This window comes from Falco biarmicus, chromosome 16 (assembly GCF_023638135.1).
Source record: "Falco biarmicus isolate bFalBia1 chromosome 16, bFalBia1.pri, whole genome shotgun sequence".
NCBI classification, from domain to species: Eukaryota; Metazoa; Chordata; class Aves; order Falconiformes; family Falconidae; genus Falco; species Falco biarmicus.
In genome coordinates this window covers 1,727,232-1,746,120 of record NC_079303.1, presented here as the reverse complement: position 1 = coordinate 1,746,120, position 18,889 = coordinate 1,727,232, and the positions used below count along the sequence as shown (strand labels likewise).

The window sequence follows — 18,889 nt, the reverse complement described above, 5'->3', positions numbered from 1 at the left end:
ACACCCCACCGGGAAGGAGAAGCCTCATCCAGCCCGATCCGGGCCACAAACAGCTCCTGGGAGCATGGGGGATAGGGACAGATGTCACCTCCCCCGGCCCCTCTGCCTTCCTCCCTGAGGTGATGAGGAGGATGGAGCATCCTCCGCCAGGTACCGACCCCTCCAGACAGCACCCCATGTCCCCTGGGCCACCGGGTCCCCATTGCCGTGGCACCCAGCGGGAGGGTGCGAGAGGAGCCCGGGGGCGCGGAGAGCTCGGGTTTGGGTCCCTCAGCTGCTGCTTGGCTTGTCCCCATGTCCCCGTGGGGTGAGAAAACGGACGGAGAGGGGGGCAGGCAATTAAAAAGCATCAGGCTCTGCGTCCTGCTGCTGGGCTGGGTCCCCCAACATCCCCACGGCCAGCACCGGTGTCCCCCAACTTGTCACCGTGTCCCAAGCTGGGAGGTGAAGCCAGGACCCTCCAGCAGTGCCCACCCCATGTCACCTCCTGTAGCATCATCCCCATGCCACCAAGCCTGGCAGGGACCAATCCAGCGAGGAGACACACGTTAAAAAAATAACAAAACAACAAAAAAAGACCAAAAAACCCAAGAAACGGAAAGAACTCTGCAAACTCCGACCCCCACGGTGGCACCGGCAGGGCGCTGGGGACAGCAGCGGGGAACGTCCCCTTCCCAGGGCGGGAGGTAGCAGGAGGGGGACGGCAGCGAAGCCCTGGGGGGATGTGGGGTGACAGAGGGGTCCTGGACAGAAGCTCAGGGGGGGAGTCAGTGGGTGCCCAGGGTGGAGGTGATGGTGAGAGCATCCTCCTCCTGGATGGTCTCCAGCTCCTCGGTCTGCACCGCCTGCGTGATGAGCGTCAGCTCCTGGCACAGCGTCTCGAAGCGGTAGCTCACGCGGATGTCGGGGACGTTGGTGCGACGGATGTCGTTGCCCTCCGGACCCTCCTTCAGGTAGTGGGGACCCAACCAGTAGCTCTTCACCTGGGGAGAGGAGCAAGGGGAAGCTCCCACAGCTGCCTGGCACCCTTGGGTGCTGCCAGCACCCACCACAGTGCTCGGGGGTCCCGGTGGGAACGGGGGAGGCGCGGTACCTTGTGGGAGAAGCCGCTCATCAGGACGCTGTTGCGGGCCAGCTCGCACATGTCGCAGGAGCTGAGCTTCCAGACCTGGGTGGCGATGCTGTACTCCTCCATCAGCGGCTCCTGGGGGGGCACATGGCTCAGCACCCACCCATGGGCCACGCCCTGGAGAGGATGGGGGTCCCCAGCTTCTCCCACCCCCCTGGACCATCAGCATCCTCCAGAGCCTATTGGCATCGCCTCGCTCCCGGCCACCACCAACCCTGGCCCATTGCCACGGCTTGGCTGGTAGCCACCCCATAGCCATTTTGGGGGGGGTCGGTGGTCCATAACCCCCCACCAACAACCGGTCACCTTGGTGAAGTGGAACTGGAGGGGGTCGTCGGTGGAGAGGGAGACCATGAGCCCCCGTGAGAGGTACTCGGGCAGGGGGTTGCGGTGGTAGCTGAGGAAGAGACTGTTGTTGCTCAGCGGGGACATGGCGATGCCGATCTGCGCCAGGTAGTAGAGGTACTGCAGGACGGGGGCCTGGGGGGGGGGGATGGCAGGGTGAGGGGGGGTCCCAGCCACGCACCCGGCCCCCACGGGCACCCCGGTCCCTGCTCACCTTGCGGAGCAGCAAGCCATGGGAGATGTTCTCCGAGACCATGAAGCCCGAGACGAGGTGATGGATGGGGCCAGCCTCGCCGCAGTGCGGGCGCAGGACGAAGGTGTGGAAGCCCCTCTTCCTGCAACGGGGGGCTGACCGTCACCGTCCGGCCCCCCCAGGAACCCCCCCAGGACTGGGGACCCCGAGGTGGCCTTACCGTCGGAGGTGGTTGAGCACTGTCATGTTGGCGTACATGTAGTACAGGTAGTAGGAGTAGGGGGGGTTGTCCTCCTCCACCCAGTTGCCCGGCAAGGGGCTGTCCAGGTTGAAGATGTGATGCTCTGGTTTGGATTCGTCATCCACACTGTCGAAGCCGTCCACCTGCGGGAGAGACCAGCACAGGGTGGGACGGTCACCGCTCCAGCGGGAGATACACCCCAGCCCTCAAGGCTGGGGGGTTTGGGTGCCCCTGGTGCCCCCTGTCCCCCTCCCCTGGAGCGGGACGTGGTGCTCACATGCTCCAGGAAGAGGTGCAGCTCCGGGTGTTGGGCAGGGTGGACAGTGGCCTCATAAAGAGGTAGGAAGATGTTCTCCAGCATCTCCTGGAAGTTGGCCAACTGCTTCTTCGTCCGGTAGACATCACTGCAGGGGGACAGCACCCGCTCAGAGCTGGCTGTCCTGTCCCACCCCACCCCACGCCACCCAGCAGTGGGGGATGCCCTTGGTTTCCCCACCCAGGACGTGGCCCCAGCTGAGGGTATCTTCCCCCCCCCGTTACTCACAAGAGCCGGGGCACCTGCACGAGCCAGCGGACGTTGTTGGAGTGGACGCGGTGGTTGACGGCCCAACGGGCCAGCTTGTCCCACTCGTCCCGGGAGCGGCCGTAGATGGAGAGCCGCAGCTCGGCGTTTTGATATTTGCTCTCCTCCAGGTCGGACATCACCTCCTGCCGGGGCCGGAGGGGCAAGCGTCACCCCTCGGCCACTGGGAAGGGGGACGTGGGTGGCATTACCACCGCAGGCAATGGAGGGAGATGTGGAGGGTCACCCAGCAGCGCTGCTCACCTTGATGATGTGGGCAAAGTACTTCCCCGAGACGCGGTTGTCCGTCTTGATGAAGATCTCCCGCAGGATGGACTCGCCGATGGGGTTGTACTTGGCATTGAACTTGTCAAAGCGGTGGAAGGTGTTGCGGTCCTGGCAGCGGGACGCAGATGTGAGCCGAGACCCCTCGTCACCCCCGAGCCACCACAACATCCCTATGCAGAGCCCCCTGGCATCCCCCACCCCACCCTGGGACAACCCCTGGAGAAGATCCTCCACCCTGGCCAGAGATGGGCTGGGGGCCCTGCTCAGCTCCAGGACTCGGAGGCATCCCCCCGTACCGCGTGGACATCCAGCGTGTCCACACTCAGGTCGTAGGCGGTGAGGTTCATGGTCTCGAAGACCTCCTTGAGCGTCTGCTCCTTGCCCTTCTCCACGTGGACGATTTCATCCAGGTGCTTCTTCATGGCCCGCTTGATGAAGCGCAGGAGATGCTTCTGGTTCATGCAGGACGAGGCGTGGATGTGGGTGTCCACCTGCATGGCCAGAGGGGCTGCTCAGCCCCGAGAGCCTCCAAGCGCCCCAGGGTCAAGCCAGGACCCCCCATCACGAGCCGGCGGGTACCTTGCGGATATTGTAGAAGTCGCGGTGGGGCACCTTCTTCTGGGCCGCCAGCTCCTTCATCTCGTTGAGCAGCACGTGCATCTGGAACTTGGAGCTCAGGTACTGCAGCCGGCGGTAGCAGAAGGATTTGCTGCCCAAGGTGGGGAGGGGGCATCAATTTGGGGGACAGGAGGGAGAACGGCCAACCCCAAAAGGCTGGTGCCCACCAGGATGATGGCTCCGGACCCTCGGCACCCCTCCCTGTGCACGGTGACCGTGAAGACGGATGTGGGAGCTGCACCAGTACCATGTGTCATAGCCACCGTCATGTCCTCTGGTGCTGTCCCCAAGGTTCTGTCCCCACCAAGAGACCCCCCGCGGTGGGACCCTTCTCCTTACATGGGCCCGTTGATGATCAAAGCCATGAGGAAATTCATGTCGGCGATGAACTCCTGCAGGTCGGGGTATGGCAGGTCCAGCTCCGTGCTCCTGGGGGAGGGGGACGGGACATGGAGATGGGTCACGTGTGAGGCCACCACCCGGTGGGCTCCCCCCCGTGCCCCTCGCCACCCACCGCAGCCCCCCAGCAAACTCCTCATGCAAGCGAGCGACCCCCAGGGCTCACTTGTCGGTGAGGTCCTGCTTGGTGTAGACGTGCACCACACCATCCACCATCTTCAGCCCGAAGCCCAGATCAGCCGGCATGGCCTGGGGGTCCCACATCTCGTAGGGGTGCTGCTCCGCAAACGGGGGGTGCACAGGGGCATCTGTGGGAGACACCCAACGAGGCACGCATCATCAGATGGCTCCCCCAAAGCTCCTCCTGCACCCCATGGCAACATGAAGATCCCACCAGCTCTGGCTCACCGGCGGCCACGGGGGTCTCGGGCACTTCCTCGTAGCCGCGGGTCTCCAGGGGTTTCTCGGAGAGCTCCTGCAGGTACCGGGCGGTGGTCTTGCAGAAGCTCTGCAGCGACAAGCCCATGTACTTCTCCCGCAGGAACAACGCCTTCACCACGCTCTTGGCCGCATCCAGAAGGTCCGTGAAGGGCACCTGGGGGGAAGGACACCAAAAAACCACCACCCCAAGGTGGGGTTGGCACCCTGAAGACCCTCGCCCGGTCCTGGGGTGGGTGGGTGGGGGCTCACCCCGCATTTCTCCTCCCCGGAGATGGTGACCCGCTGGAACTCCCGCTCCAGCAGCGCCTCCCGCTCCTTGGGGACATGGTCCACCAGGTCTTCGCTCTGCTCCTTGAAGAGCCTGTGGGTACAGACAGTGGCCGGTGACATGGTGACATGGCCTGTCCCCACCCTCGTGGGCCCCCCCCGGGAGAAGCGCCAACCCCCACCCCAGGAATTGCATCCAGCCCCAGGGTGGCAGGAGGGTGACGGTGTCCCCAGGGATGCCACCACCAGTTTCGGGCAGCTGGGTGCCACCCATGGCGGCAGCAGTGGTGGCATTGCTGTCCCCCCCCCAGATACATCCCCCAGCCCCACATCAGCAAAACGGAAAGTGGCGGGGGGGGGACAGAGAACGAAATAACTCATGACAGAGACAACTCCCAAGCGGAGACAGGAGGGAGGAGGACACGCAGCATCGGACCCCCTGTCTGGGGTGGGGGGTGACAGGGCCAGGATGGGGTCCTGTGCCACCAGCGGGGTGGGACCCCCCCCAGCTCATCCCAACCGCCCCCACCCCTCTTATTGCATTAACTCCTTCAGTGCCAGCGAGAGCAGCCGCGCAGGGACCTCCCAGCTCTTTGTCTGGGGGAGCGGTGGGGGGAGGCTGGGTCAGAGTGGGGCTGGGGGGGTCCCTGATACCCCCCCGTGTCCCCGGCCGGTGGCACCGAGCCGGACACTCACTGTAAGTCGGCGGCACTGTCAATTTTCAAGAAGTCCTGTTTGGCTCTGAGCAAAATGTCGGGCTCAAGTCTGGGGACAAGCAGGCAGCAGCGGGGATGGGGAGGGGGGGGGGGACAGCCAGGACGAGGCGGGGGGAGGGGGGGGAGAGAGGGGCCGGGGAGAGAAAACACCCCGTTAATGCCGAAAACAACGAAAAACCACACAGAAACCAGAAAAAAAAAAAAAATTAAAAAGGGGACACCAAGCGCAACACCCACGGGAGAGAGGACACAGAGCTGGCACAGAGGACCAACAGCCCCCCCTGCGGCACCCGGGGTGGGGGAGGGGGCGGCCTGTCCCGTCCCATGGAGGAGGGGGGGGATGATGGGACCCCCACCCCACCCCCCCAGCTTACTTGACGTCCTGGCTGATCTGGCGTTCGAGGCGCTGCCGCCGCTCCTCCAGCTGCTCGATGGGGCTCTCCTCCGGGAACTCGTAGGGCGCCGTCCGCATCTCGCTCTCGGCCAGCGAGCGGCAGAACAGCTCCTGCCCGGATCATCCCTGCCGTGAGCTGTGCCCGGTCTCAGCCCGGGAGGGGAACGGGCACGGGGCGGGGGGGGGGCAGACCCCATCCCCCCCTCCAAACCAAGCTGGAAAGGTGGGGGGGGGGGGGGGGGGGAGAGGATGGGAGGGGGAAGAATGGAGGGGAGACACCCCCCCCCCCTCTCGTTGACACCCGGCTGCAGGGGACCCACCGACCCACCTCGGCGATCTCCTTGTACTTGCCGTCCATGGAGGTGCGGAGATCCACCGGGAAATGCTTCAGGCAGTGGGGGGGTCCCGGGCAGGGAACGCGCCGACTGCAGGGGCCGGGACCCCGGCCCAGCCCGCAGCTCTGCAGACACCCGGACAGCATGAGCTGGGGGGGCTCAGACCCCCCGACCCGGGCTGGGGGGGGTTAATCAGCTCCTCCACAGTCCATCCGTGTGTCCCCCCCCAGAAGTGGGATACTGGTCCCCACAGCGGTGATGGGGAAACTGAGGTGGCTCAAGGGAGGAAGCCCACCCCAGCCCCCCCCCCCCGGTGCAAAAAGGGGGCTGCTGGCCCCCTCGGTGAGGTAACGAGCCAGCAGCATTAGTGAATGAGGGGCTCGGGGGGGGGGGGTAGGGCCCTCCTGGCATGGCGGGGGGTAGGACACTGGGGTCCCCCCCATCACACCCCCCTCCTCCCCTTCTCTCAGCCAGGCAGCTCCATCCACCCCCCCACCCCTCTGCCCACCCTCCCAACACCAGCAATGCCCCCCCGCCCCGTCCAGCCTCCTGCTCCCCCCATCCGGTGCGAAAGCCACAACCCGGGGGGGGGGGGTAACCCCCAAACTGTGAGGAAGGGGGAGGCAAACCTCCCCCCCCCCGAGCAAACAAACCTCATCACCCTGACACCCCACCCCCCCCAGAGCACCCCGGGTCCTACCTGCACTGAGGCCACCAGGCTGGGGGGGTTAGTGCCCCCCCCACACCCCCCCCCCCCCATGAAGCAGCCCCCCCCAGCACCCCCCCGTGTCAGGGGACACCCCTGGGTGCCAGCGCTCTCCTCTGCACTCCCCGTCCCCACCACCTGCACTGCCAAACACCACTGGGGGGTTTGAAGCACTGGAAATCAGGCCCCACTGGTTAAACTGGGGCCACCAGTAAAAGACCCTCACCCACCCAGCACAGCTGGGGGGGGTGAACCCAGGCGTCCTGCCCCCACCCTACAAGCCCTCCACCCCATTTGCTCCCATAGTGCACCCTCCCCGCATCACCCAAACCAGGACTGGGGGGGCAGGGGGTGCCCCATCACCCACCCCCGCCCCCACATTTCAGCCACCCCCTGCCCTGCCTCAGTTTCCCACCACACAGGTACCCGTGGGTGCCCACCCGCACCGGGCAGCGGTGGCAGCTGGTGGCACCGCAGCAGGGCTGGTGCCCAGTGACACCCAGGGTGCCCTGTGCCACCGGGATATGCCTGTCACCCCATACCACCCACCCGGGACACACCTGTCACCCTGTGCCACCCACCTGGGACATGCCCATCACCCTGTGCCACCCACCCAGGACACACTTGTCACCCTGTGCCACCCACCCGGGACATGCCCATCACCCTGTGCCACCCACCTGGGACACGTCTGTCACCCTGTGCCACCCACCCGGGACATGCCCATCACCCTGTGCCACCCCAGCAGCACCCCGAGCCCCCCCAAGCCGTGCCACCCCGGGTGCCAGCCACAAGGTGCCACCAGCTCCCCCTCCCCCCCCCCCCCCCGAGCACCCAGTGCCACGCTGCCAGCCAGGACCACCCAGGGGGTGACACATGAAGCCCCCCCTGCCCCAACACCAGCACCCTGACCCCCGCGGGGTCCCAGCACCCTGCAGCCCCCCCCCTCCCCGGCACACAGCGCCCACTGCGCCACCGCTCCGCCGCAGAGGCCCCCCCTCGGCCCCGCGCTGCCGCGTGGGGGGGGTGACACGCAAGACACCCCCGACACCGCTGCCTCCCCCCCCCCCCAGCCCCCGGCATCGGCAGGGCCCGCGGAGCAGCCCAGACGCCACGGTGATGGGCACGCCGCCCCGTCGCACCCCCAGGCAGCAGCCCAGCACGCCCCCCCCCAATATAAACAAATATAGACACCCCCCACCCCGCTTAGCACCCACATCCCCCCCGCCCAGCATCGCCCCCCCCGGTTGGCGTGACCGGGACCAGCCCGTGGGCTGCCGGCACCGCGCCGCCGGGGGGGGGGACTCAGCGGGGAGGGGGGGGGGGGGCTCAGCCCCGGGGGGGGGGCTCAGCCCCGGGGGGGGGGGCGGCTGTTGGGGGGCTCACCTGCGGGGCTGGGGGCCTGCAGGCTGCCCCGCTTCTTGAAGGGGCACTTGGCCGGGGCGGCCGAGGACATGGCGGCTCCGGGGGCGGCGGCGCGGGGGGCGGCGGGGATGGTGGGGGGCAGCGGGGGCAGGGGCGGCAGCGGGGGCAGGGGCGGCAGCGGGGGCAGGGGCGGCAGCGGCAGGGATGGCAGGGATGGCGGCGGTGGCAGGGATGGCGGTGGCAGCGGGGGTGGCAGCGGGGGTGGCAGCGGGGGTGGCAGCGGGGGTGGCGGTGGCGGGGGTGGCCCCGGCGGGGACTCTTACGGCAGCAGGGCGGCAGGGCCGGGCGATGGCCGCCGCTCCCTCCCCTGGTTGATGATTGATGCAGGAAACCCGGGGCTGGACCAAAGTCCCCGGCGGAGCCCGGCCGGAAGCCGGCCCGAGGAAGAGGATGGGGCGGGAGGAGGATGTGGGCGAGGAGGAGGAGGAGGAGGAGGAGGAGGAGGAGGAAGGTTGTCGGAGCAACCAGTCCTGCTGCGCCGCTGGGCTCTGCCCGAGATGGGTGCTGAGAGCCCCCCCGGCGACAGCCGTGACCCTCCAAGCAGGGATCGTGACCCCCCCCAGGCAGGGATCGTGGCCCCCCAGGCAGGGATCATGCGCCCCTCGGCACGCATCGTGTCCCCCAGGCAGGCACTGTCACCCCTAGGCGTGCATCGTGCCCCCCCAGGCAGGGATCGTGCCCCCCCAGGCAGGCACTGTCACCCCTAGGCGTGCATCGTGCCCCCCCCAGGCAGGGATCGTGCCCCCCCAGGCAGGCACTGTCACCCCTAGGCGTGCATCGTGCCCCCCCAGGCAGGGATCGTGCCCCCCCCCCCGGCAGGCATCATAACCCTCAGGCAGGAATCATGATCCCCCAGCAGGAACTGTGCCCCCCAAGCAGGCATCGTGCCCCCCCCCCCCCCCCAGGCAGGCATTGTGCCCCCCCAAGAAATGGTATCAGACACCACCACCTCCCCCCCCAAATGTCAGTGGCACCTCCAGCAACAGTGCAGCCTCCTCGAGATGGGCACTGTGCCCCCCCGACAGGCATTGCCCCCCCCCGCCCCCAACAGGGTGTCACTCCCTGCCCCCCACAGAGATGGGATCAGCCCAGTCAGAGCTGGGGTACACCCTCCCCCCTGGCTGGGCGCTGCACCCCCCGACAGATACCCACCCCCCCAGGACAGGCACCCCCTCCCCAGGGCAGGCACCGTGCCCCCCAGCACAGCCCGTCACTCCCCCATTAGACATTGTACCCCCAAAAAAAGACCAAGTACCCCCCAAAACGGGGCATCACCTCCTCAGATGGGGTGCAGCACCCCAAAAGAGGGGGCTCACACTCCACCATCACCCCCCACCAGCCCCTACGTGGGGGGGGGGGGGGCTAAGCACCCACAGGGGATGTCCCCATGGGGCAACAGCTCAGGGCTTGACCCCCAGCTCCCCCAACCCCCCCGTTACCACCCACCAAGCTGGGGGTGCCATCATACAGGGGACACCCCCCCCCCCAGCAGCTGCAGGGTGCCAGGGGGTGTCACACCCTTGTGTCCCGTCCCCCCCTGCCCCGCGTGTTCCTACCTGTGCTGGCGGCTCCGCTGCCGTGGCCTCGAGTGTTGGGGGCAGGTTTGGGGGGTGTTGGGGACACGTTTGGGGGGGCTCTGGGCTGTGTCCCCGCCGAGCGCCCTGGCCGAGTCCCCTAATCCAGCAGCGGAGCAGGGGGGGGGTATTTTTAGCCGCTGCCGGAGCGGAGGGAATGCCACCCCGCCAGGGCCCGTCCCCCCATGTCCCCCACCCCATCTTGCCATGGAGCCAGAGAGGGGACAGCAAGGTGACGCCACCCACCAGGGCCCCCCCCTGTGCCAGGCTGGGGGGGCACAACAGCCGTCAGGGAGGGGGGGCACGGTGGGGACCCCCAGCCTGAGCTCTGGGCGAAAGCCGTGTCCCCTCCCCAGCAGTGTCCGTCCGCCTGTCTGTGACACCGAAGGGGGGGGTCTGGTATTTTAATTAGGCCCCCTTCATTAGCGCCAAGTTCATTAGAAGCTCAGAAGGGGCTTTTGTGTCCACAGGGACAGCGGGGACAAGCTGTCCCCATGCCACCGCGGCTGGCAGCAGGGAGCCTGTGTGTGGGGGGGGGGGCACACATGCCAGGTGGGACAGAGGGACACCAGTAAGGGGACGTGAAGACCCCAGTGACCCTGTGGGGTGCAGGGATTTAAGGGACCTTAACCCCACGTGCCAGGGACCTGCAGCACCTTTGGGGGGGACCCGACACCCCAAACGTGGGGCTGCCGGCGGGTCCCCCCTGCGGCGCCAGCCCTGCACCCAAAATCAGCCCCACAGGACAGGGTGGGGGCACCCCCCTGCCCCCCCGGGTGTGGGGGGGACCCCGTGGTCCTGCTGGCCTGGGGAGGGGGGTGCTGGGCCCAGGGGGAGGAGGAGGAGGAGGAAGGCTGAGCCAGGATCCCATTAAAGAGCTCAGGCAGCAGGAGGGTGAGGGGCGGCACCCAGCAGGGCAGAACTGGAGGGCCTCATTACCCACCCGGGGGGTAATTAAGTCCTGAGGGTAATTAGCTCCCTTTCCCCCACAGGAGGAATCCCCCAGTGCCACCATCCCCCCACCACCACCCCGCAGCACCCGGGGACCCCCCAGCTCCCAGGATGGAGGGGACGACACACAAGCAGGGGGCTCACGGCTGGGGGACCCCCAACCCCCTGCCCCCTCCCCAATCCATTCTGGGGGACACAGGGTGTCCCCACATCCCCCGCCCCTTATGTAAAGCCTTGTGCCCACCTCCCTGAGATGCTCCGTCTTTTTTTTTTTTCCTTGAGCCCTAATCTTTGCCATCTTGGGCTAATTGGATTTCCTGGGTCACATGGCAAGATAAAAAAGCCCCCAAATCCCAGGGTCCAAAAAAATCAGGTTATCCATGGGGAATTAAGGGAGAGAGCGGGGGGCAGCCAGCCCGCGAGGACCCACGTACGCTGCCTGCTGCGGGGCACCCCGGGGCCGGGGGAGCGGGTACCCCCCAACTCAGCCCTTTCGGGTCTTCTTCTTCTTGCTGTCCCCCCTCGCCCACCGCCCACCCGCCGCGGGGTGTGCGTGCCGTCCCACGGGAGACCTGGAAGAGCCTGGGGACCTAGAGGAGCTCGAGGCGTTAGAGGAGGAAGACGAGGCCATGGGGAGCGGGGCCAGCACGGAGGACAAGGAGATGGCCAAGAGGTCCAAGGAGCTGGAGAAGAAGCTCCAGGAGGATGCGGATAAGGAGGCCAAGACGGTCAAGTTGCTCTTGCTGGGTAAGAGTGGAGGGGATGTCCCCAGGGGGGATGCGGGAGATGTCCCCCCGTCCCCAACCTGCCATGGGGGACCCCGCTGGTGCTGGGGGGATGCGGCTGCTGGGGATGGGTGAGGGGCAAAAGGGAGAGCCCCTTCCCCGCAGCTCATTAGCCCTCGTTAGTCTGATGAGAGGCCATCAGCCAGCAGAGGTTCTCCCACCAGCTGGATGTCCCCAGGGCTGTGCCTGGGAAGAGCCAGGGGTGGCATCGGGCACCGCTAGGCAGGTGGCAGGGACCAAGGGGACAGCGTGGGGAAAGGGCAGGGACCAGGACAGGACACCAGGTCTCACCTGGCTGCGGCGCATCCCTGGGGGGGGCAGCGAGACCCTGGGGAGCTCCTGCCACCAGCACCCTAAACCCCACTGCGGGGCGTAGGGCGGGAGGGGACAGCCCTCGGGGGACCCCCCACACCCCACCCAGGTGACCCCACGGGGCAGGGACCAGCAGCGGGGCCTTATCCAGGTGGGGGGGGCTGGGATCAAGGTGATTAGCACCCTAATTCTAAGCAGCTTCCTGCACCACCCTAAGCCGCTTACAGCACCAAAGCCACCGCCAGCAGCGCCCACGGTGGGTGGGAGGCGCGGGACCCCAAGGACCCACACCCCGGGGGTCCCCACCACCCCTGGGGGTCCACATGTGTGGTCTGGCACTGGGTGCAAGGGGTGATGGGAGCATGGGGACAATGGCAGCGGGGGGTGGGGGTGGGCAGGTGGGGTGTCCGGCCAGGGGGGCGGTGGGGGAAGAGGGACCCTGGTCCCCGCACGGTGCCCATCACCGTGGCACCAGGCCTGTGGTCTGTCCCACCCTGGCCAGCACTGAGGTGTCCCCCCACCCTTTTCCAGGGGCTGGAGAGTCAGGGAAGAGCACCATCGTGAAGCAGATGAAGTGAGTATGGCCAGAGGCACCCGGGGGGCGGGGGACACACACCGGGACATCTTGGACAGGGGATGGCAGGACCCCTGTCACCCCCCCGTACGGTGTCAGGCTGGTGGTGGCACCCTGCTGGTTCCCACGGTGGGGTGATGCTGGGAGGGGAAGGGGTGCCCCAGCTTGGGGCTGAGGCTGCTGTGCCCCCCGCCCCCCCCTCTCCCCCCCCCCCCCGCAGGATTATCCACCAGGATGGCTACACGGCCGAGGAGTGCATGGAGTTCAAAGCTGTCATCTACGGCAACATCCTGCAGTCCATCCTGGCCATCGTCCGCGCCATGTCCACGCTGGGCATCGACTACGCCGAGTCGTCCTGCGCGGTCAGTCAGGGCAGTGGTCCCCACCCCCCCCAACCCACCAGGACGTGGGGCTAGGGCACCCCCCTCCCTGGGGCTGGGGTCCATAGCGACCCCGTGTTGGGCCCCTTAGCCCCCTGCCCAGCCCCAGGGGCTTTTTGGGGGGCAGGGGCGATGGGTGGGACGGTGGCGATGGGTGCCTCTTGCAGGACACGGGGCGGCAGCTCTTCAACCTGGCGGACTCCATCGAGGAGGGCACCATGCCCCCCGAGCTGGTCGACTGCATCAAGAAGCTGTGGAAGGACGGGGGGGTGCAGGCTTGCTTCGAGCGAGCCGCCGAGTACCAGCTCAATGACTCGGCCGCTTAGTGAGTGGGGTCACCGCCAGCTGGCGGGGGGGGCAGGGACGTGTCTGGGGACCCCCCTGGCTGCTCATCACTATTCCCAACCCAGCCTGGCAAAATCAGGCTCCTCCTGCTCCTGGGAACACTCCGAAGCAGCCATCCCGGTCCCACCAGGGCCATCCTGGTCCCACCAGGGCCATCCCACATCCCACCAGGGCCATCCCCTGTCCCACCTGGGCCACCCCGGTCCCACCAGGGTCATCCCCTGTCCTACCAGGGCCATCCCACATCCCACCAGTGCTATCCCTGTCCCACCAGGGCCATCCCCAGTCCCACCAGTGTCGTCCCCCATCCCACTGGTGCCATTCTCCATCCCAGCTGTGCCACTCCCCGTCCCACTGGTGCTGCTGAGCCACAGCCCCACACTGTGCCCCCGCCCCCCCCCCCCCCCCCCCAGGTCCCCTGCAGCCCCCCAGCTCCCCCAGGGATGGCCCTGCCTTGGAGTACCAGTGTTTGACAGAGCTCAGCACCCCCAAAAAGCCGGGGGGGGGGGGGGGGGGGCAAGGACATGGGCAGCCCCTCGGCGGCAGGTCACACCTCCTCCTGTCCCCCCAGTTACCTAAACCAGCTGGACAGGATCACAGCCCCCAGCTACCTCCCCAACGAGCAGGATGTGCTGCGATCCCGAGTGAAGACCACAGGCATCATCGAGACAAAGTTCTCCGTCAAAGACCTGAATTTCAGGTGGGTGGGGGCACCTCCCCAATCCACCCCCCCTCAGCCCCAATAGAGGGGGTGCACCCAATGCTCCAGGGACCACCAACCCCACCTGGACCAGGGATGGTCGGTTACTGCATCCCTGACACTGTGGAGGACAGGGTGCTGGGACCACCACGCAGGGGGTGGCAGGATCAGATGGGTGACACCCCCCCTCCCCCATCCTTGTCCCCTCCCCAGGATGTTTGATGTGGGAGGGCAGAGATCGGAGCGCAAGAAGTGGATCCACTGCTTCGAGGGGGTGACCTGTATCATCTTCTGCGGGGCGCTGAGCGCCTACGACATGGTGCTGGTGGAGGACGACGAAGTGGTGGGTCAGGGTCCCAGAGGTGCCCGTCCACAGCTCGGCAGCTGAGGGGAGAGGAGCCGGGTGCTTTGGGGGGGGTTACAGGGGGAGGGGGGGGGCAATGCGCTGGGCCATCTGATGCTCTGGGTGATCCGGGAAAGGGGATGGAGCTGCGGGATGGAGCTGCGGGATGGAGCTGCAGGATGGAGCTGCGGGATGGAGCTGCGGGATGGAGCTGGCTCCCGCCTGTCACACCCTGTGAACGCGTCAGCGCTTACTCTGGGCCACATGGAGCCAAACCGCGGGTGGTGGGCCCATGGATCTGTCCACGAGGAAACCCCCGAGCCTTCCGAGCAGCCAAGGGCCAAGCAGCTCCTGACGCCGGCCCCCTCCCGAGAGCCACCATCCCACCGGGGAACACTTCCAGCGCCAAACCCACCCCAGCAAGCCCAGCGGAGCTGGACCCGAAGCGGGAGGACCCTGGGAGCGGGGAAATAAATGCAAACTGGCCTCAGTGAAGCAGAATCTGGCCCAGAGGCGCCTCCTGCCTGGCTGTGCCCCCCAGGGGGGCAGGAAAGCAGCAGTGTGGGGCAGTTCCATCCTCCTGCTAAGAGGGAATGAAACGATGGCACCAGCCCATCAGGTGAAATCCTGCGGGTGCCCAGCGAGGGATGCTCCGGCAGAGCCGCTGCTCCAGCACCGGGGGAAGCAGCTTCAGGGGCAGAATCCCAAGAGGAGGAACATGGCAGCCCCTAAATGGGGCGTTTCTCAGAAGAAATAAGGGGTGGAGATGTGCAGAGCAGAAGCAGGCTGCCTTCTCCCCTGCCGAGGGGCTGGGGCAAAGCATCCCTGCTGGCATCTCCTCTGGCGGCTGGTCCCGTGGATGCTCCCGGGTCCAAACGCCTTTGCCAGGAGCTGGGCAAGGGTCGGGGTCCGCCAGCCCTGGGGCTTGCCAAGGCCGGGCAGCAGCCCAAGCGCTTCCTCGGCCGTGAAGCAGAGCCTGTGTAAGGCACCTGGGGGAAGGAGAGAGCATCGTTATCATCAAAACCTTCGGGAGAGGCTGTAACGCTCCCTCGGCGCAGGATGGGGCAGGATTTGGCCAAAGCTGGGCCCGCAGGTGCCCTGCTCGTTGAAGAAGCTGTACAGAAAAGCTGCTGCAATGGGAAGCTGGACAAAGCAAAACCATCCCTGTCACCCTTGAAGAACCCGCCCGCCGCCGTACCATGGTGGGGGAGCCACACAGCCACCGGCTGGACTGAGCACCAGCTGGATGGAGCCTCGTCCTCCCGAGGATGCGCCTGCAGCCAGCTAGAAGCTGCTGTGAAACTGGAGTTTTCCTTCTCCCCGCTCCTTCCCAAAGCTGCGGGTGCCAGGGGCCACAGTGCAGCGAGAGCATCCCACAGCACAGCCTGGGTGATGGGGCTGGCAGCTCAGCACCCTCGCTCAGCACCTTCCAGCAGCCGTGCCACAGCGCTGCGAGGCTTCCCGGGATAATTCTCCCAGTGCGATCACCTAATCCTTCCTTTGAACATCCCAGAAGCTGCCAGGAGGGATCAAAGCATGGTGCTGCCCGCAGCTGCTCACCACCACTCCCTACCCCGAGCACCGCCTGGATTTATCCAGGTGTCTCGCACCACGGCACGGGAGATTTTTGGATGAGCAAGGGGGACGCCGGGTGCAGGCAGGGAACAGGCAGCAGGGCCGTCGGCTGCTGCAGCAAACCCGAACATCCCCGGCAGCACCCTCAGGAATCGGAGGGGGGGTTGGGGGTTGCAGCAGCCAAAAGGGGGTTTGTAAATTAATTTCCGCTGTGCCAACGAGCCTGTTTGCTTGCAGAACCGCATGCACGAATCCCTGCACCTATTCAACAGTATATGCAACCACAAGTTCTTTGCCGCCACATCCATCATCCTCTTCCTCAACAAGAAGGACCTTTTTGAGGAAAAGATCAAGAAAGTCCATCTCAGCATTTGCTTCCCAGAATACGATGGTGAGTCGGCTCGTTGACACCCCCCCCCCCCACGCCAAGACCCCCAAACGATGGTCTCCAGTGGGGACATGCATGGTCTCGGTGCAGACACAGCATTTCAGCTTGGGATCCTGTCAGGTCCCTGGAGGCAGGAGCAGAGGAGAGATGTGGCCTCGGGAATGTGTTTGGAAGGACTGAAACGGGATAAAGTGGCTTTTTTTAAAAAAAATTGCTTTGCTAGGTGCAGTTGCCACCCAGCCCTCCTTCTCCTCCTCCTCCTCTGCATGGAGATTTCAGGTCTAGCTCTCAAAAGGGAGCCTTAAGCATCCCCTGGTCCTCAGCCAGCTCTGACAATCATCTCCCATGGGAGCAGCCCAGCATCATCATCATCGTTTCCTCCCTCCGCAGGTCCCAACACATTTGAAGACGCGGGGAATTACATCAAGACCCAGTTCCTCGATCTCAACATGCGAAAGGACGTGAAGGAGATCTACAGCCACATGACCTGTGCCACAGACACGCAGAATGTCAAATTCGTCTTTGATGCCGTCACGGATGTCATCATCAAAGAGAACCTCAAGGACTGCGGCCTCTTCTGAGCAGCTGGGTGGCAGGTACCCGAGAAACGGTTATTGAATCACAAAAACAGGGCTGGGGAAGGGGAGGGGGAGGATGCGGCAGAGCCCGCTCCACCGGGTGATGGGACACGGGTCCCCTCGGGCTTTGCCACCAAACATCACCTAGAACCCCTCGCCTGGGGAGCAGGGAAGGGGAGAACGTGCTGGGATGAGAAAGGACCAGGGAGGGCTCGGAGCCAACCACCCCCAGGGCAGGGTCAGCATCCCAGTAGGATCCAGTTCCCTTCCCCAGCGGGCTGGGGTCAGCCCAGTCGCTATTCTCATCATGTCTTGCACGGAGGGTGCGATGAAACCCACAGATCACAGCCCCAGTCCTGCACCCGAGCCGGACCAAACCATTCCAGCTCAGGGCTTCCCATTGCCACTGGTGCCGCCCCAGTTTGCAGCCCAGCCCTGGCTCCCAGGAATAACCCCAGCGATCCCCACGGCACTCCCGTGCCACGCTCCGCTTCACCTGGCCTTTTAGCTCATCACCATAAAGGTTTAATTAGGATTTAATAACCCTAGTTCTTACGCCTGTGTTTGCCTGCTAGCCTGTGTGGCAGTGAGAATTTCATCCCCTTTCCCCGTGTTCCCAGTGGCTCCTGGCCACCAGCTTCGACGCTTTGTTTTTCAGGGAACCTCCAGCGCTTCCCTTGTCCCTGAACAGTATAATAGAGAAGAAAAAAAAATAATAAATAAAGCAGACAGCTTCCCCGCAGGCAGAGGCAGGCTGCGGCAGGACTGGGGGCACAGCCCTGGCCGCCAGCTCCGCATTGTGCGGTGAACAAAGCTGCTCCCTAAGACAGGCTTTGACCGAGAACCCACTTCCAGAATCAAGGAAAATCGCAATCCCGTGCCAGGGCAGCAGGCAGGGGGTCCTGCCTTCTCCCGGGGCCCCAGCAAAGGCTACGGGGTGTGTGTGTGTGTGGAATCAGGCACCAGCTCTGCCACTGCCCGGCTCGGAGCATCCTTCGAGCCGATGAATTTTTCCCAGCACCCAGCGCGGTGCAATGAAAAGTCGCGTCTCCAACCCCCCCCTTCCCGTGCGTTGCACCCTCACAGCCTTCGCCGCCTGGTTTGAAAAGCATTTAACCCCCCTTCTTCTTTCTTCCTTCCCCCTAGAAGAGGAAAAGACTTCAATTGCACAGCGCCGTTCTGCTGAGCAGAGCCAAACGGATTAACCAAAGCGATAAAAGTCACTCGACGCCCCCTTTTTTCTATGACCTGCCCACCCAAGCCACCTCCTTTCCAACCCCAAGCACAAAGGGGCTGAAGCTGAACCTCGCACTCCCTTTCATAGCCATTTCCTCTTTTTTTCTTTTTTTTTAAAAAAAAGAAAGCAAGCCCTGCTCTCTGCAGTGTGTGCAAGGCAGTGTTTATCAATGATATCTGGAGCGGTTTGACACTAAAGAGCCCGCAGGCCCCTGTCCCAGCCACATTAATTAATATTAAGCCATCGGTGCGCGTGGGGAGAGCTGGCAGTGTCGCTTCCACGGGCGGTGGGGACAGGACCCTGCCTGTCCTTCCCCACCTGGCTTCTGCCCCTTTTTATCAAACCTGAATTCATCCAGCCAGGAGTTTCTGGGGAAGGGGGAGGCTGCACCCCTGGGATCCCACCTCGGTCCTTCGGCAGGAGGAACGGAGGGGGGGGGGGTAGTGTGCGCACCCCAAGACTTGAGCAAATTCCTCTCGAGGGTGCAGCTGGGGGGGGGGCAGGAGCGCAGGTGTGAGGGGCTGGGGGAGGCAATCGCACCTACAGAAGAGGAAGGGGCTGGATAAAGAGGAAATGGGTTCCTGAAAGGTTTTCATTCTGCTCTTTACAGCTGTATTTGCTCTTTACTGTTTGTAAATAAATCTACGCTGGTACTGTAGGTAAGTCCTGTACCCTTGCACTGTTTATGCAGAGATCACATATACGGCTTCATTTAACTGTAGGAAAACAAAATAAAGGAATACGCATGACGTGGATGTCTATCTTTTGTCCCACTTCCATTTCTCTGGGTCGCCTATTCCCAAGCCCCGTTCCTGTGTCCCAGAGCTTCCGTCAAGGAATATTTGACATTCTTCGCATTCATTCCGCAGTCTGTGCACACAGATCTCCCAGTGCGCCCAGCATGGAGCAGGGCCACCGCCAGCACCGGTCAGGGTGGATGCACAGGTGCCACCCAGCCACCACCAACCAAAAAACCTTCCCCGCCACCGCACCCTGCCCACCCCAGCTGCTCCCACCAGCAGGGTGCTGGTGCAGTGACCGGGGAGGTCCGCATGGATTTGTTCCGAAGGTGAGTTATCCCACGCGTTAGC

The 18,889-nt window shown here is 65.0% G+C and overlaps 2 protein-coding genes across 5 annotated transcripts; one reads left to right on the top strand and one right to left on the bottom strand.

The window, feature by feature from the left end:
* Positions 1 to 629: 629 nt before the first annotated feature.
* AMPD2 (adenosine monophosphate deaminase 2) lies at positions 630 to 9,980 on the bottom strand. 4 transcript variants are annotated; one of them, XM_056361351.1, is made up of 18 exons: positions 9,613 to 9,980; positions 5,922 to 6,053; positions 5,574 to 5,704; positions 5,180 to 5,248; positions 4,466 to 4,577; positions 4,184 to 4,370; positions 3,942 to 4,083; positions 3,716 to 3,805; positions 3,338 to 3,467; positions 3,055 to 3,249; positions 2,735 to 2,866; positions 2,453 to 2,616; positions 2,186 to 2,312; positions 1,888 to 2,051; positions 1,689 to 1,809; positions 1,436 to 1,609; positions 1,094 to 1,204; positions 630 to 983 (listed from the first exon to the last, which is right to left on the bottom strand). In XM_056361351.1, exons 1-18 carry the CDS (start codon positions 9,829 to 9,831, stop codon positions 768 to 770), a joined length of 2,616 nt encoding a protein of 871 aa, XP_056217326.1. In that variant the 5' UTR covers positions 9,832 to 9,980; the 3' UTR covers positions 630 to 767. The 4 variants fall into 4 exon arrangements, with proteins under 4 accessions (XP_056217326.1, XP_056217329.1, XP_056217328.1 ...); XM_056361354.1 differs by lacking the exon at positions 9,613 to 9,980 and adding an exon at positions 8,320 to 8,644; XM_056361353.1 differs by lacking the exon at positions 9,613 to 9,980 and adding an exon at positions 8,018 to 8,127.
* A 972-nt stretch (positions 9,981 to 10,952) lies between these two features.
* GNAT2 (G protein subunit alpha transducin 2) lies at positions 10,953 to 18,547 on the top strand. Its single transcript, XM_056361357.1, has 9 exons — positions 10,953 to 11,328; positions 12,210 to 12,252; positions 12,473 to 12,614; positions 12,800 to 12,957; positions 13,549 to 13,677; positions 13,891 to 14,020; positions 15,833 to 15,986; positions 16,374 to 16,579; positions 17,708 to 18,547. The coding sequence occupies exons 1-8, from the start codon at positions 11,211 to 11,213 to the stop codon at positions 16,562 to 16,564; spliced, it is 1,065 nt and encodes a 354-aa protein (XP_056217332.1). The 5' UTR covers positions 10,953 to 11,210; the 3' UTR covers positions 16,565 to 16,579; positions 17,708 to 18,547.
* Positions 18,548 to 18,889: the final 342 nt, after the last annotated feature.

Coding starts and splice junctions, on each gene's coding strand:
- GNAT2 (XM_056361357.1), top strand. CDS start 11,211: ATGGGGAGCGGGGCCAGCACGGAGGACAAGGAGATGGCCAAGAGGTCC. Junction 12,615..12,799: donor ACGCCGAGTCGTCCTGCGCG/GTCAGTCAGGGC, acceptor TGCCTCTTGCAG/GACACGGGGCGGCAGCTCTT. Junction 12,958..13,548: donor CTCAATGACTCGGCCGCTTA/GTGAGTGGGGTC, acceptor CTGTCCCCCCAG/TTACCTAAACCAGCTGGACA.
- AMPD2 (XM_056361351.1), bottom strand. CDS start 9,831: ATGGGGTGGGGGACATGGGGGGACGGGCCCTGGCGGGGTGGCATTCCC. Junction 5,249..5,573: donor CAGATCAGCCAGGACGTCAA/GTAAGCTGGGGG, acceptor GCTTGTCCCCAG/ACTTGAGCCCGACATTTTGC. Junction 2,052..2,185: donor TGCACCTCTTCCTGGAGCAT/GTGAGCACCACG, acceptor TCTCTCCCGCAG/GTGGACGGCTTCGACAGTGT.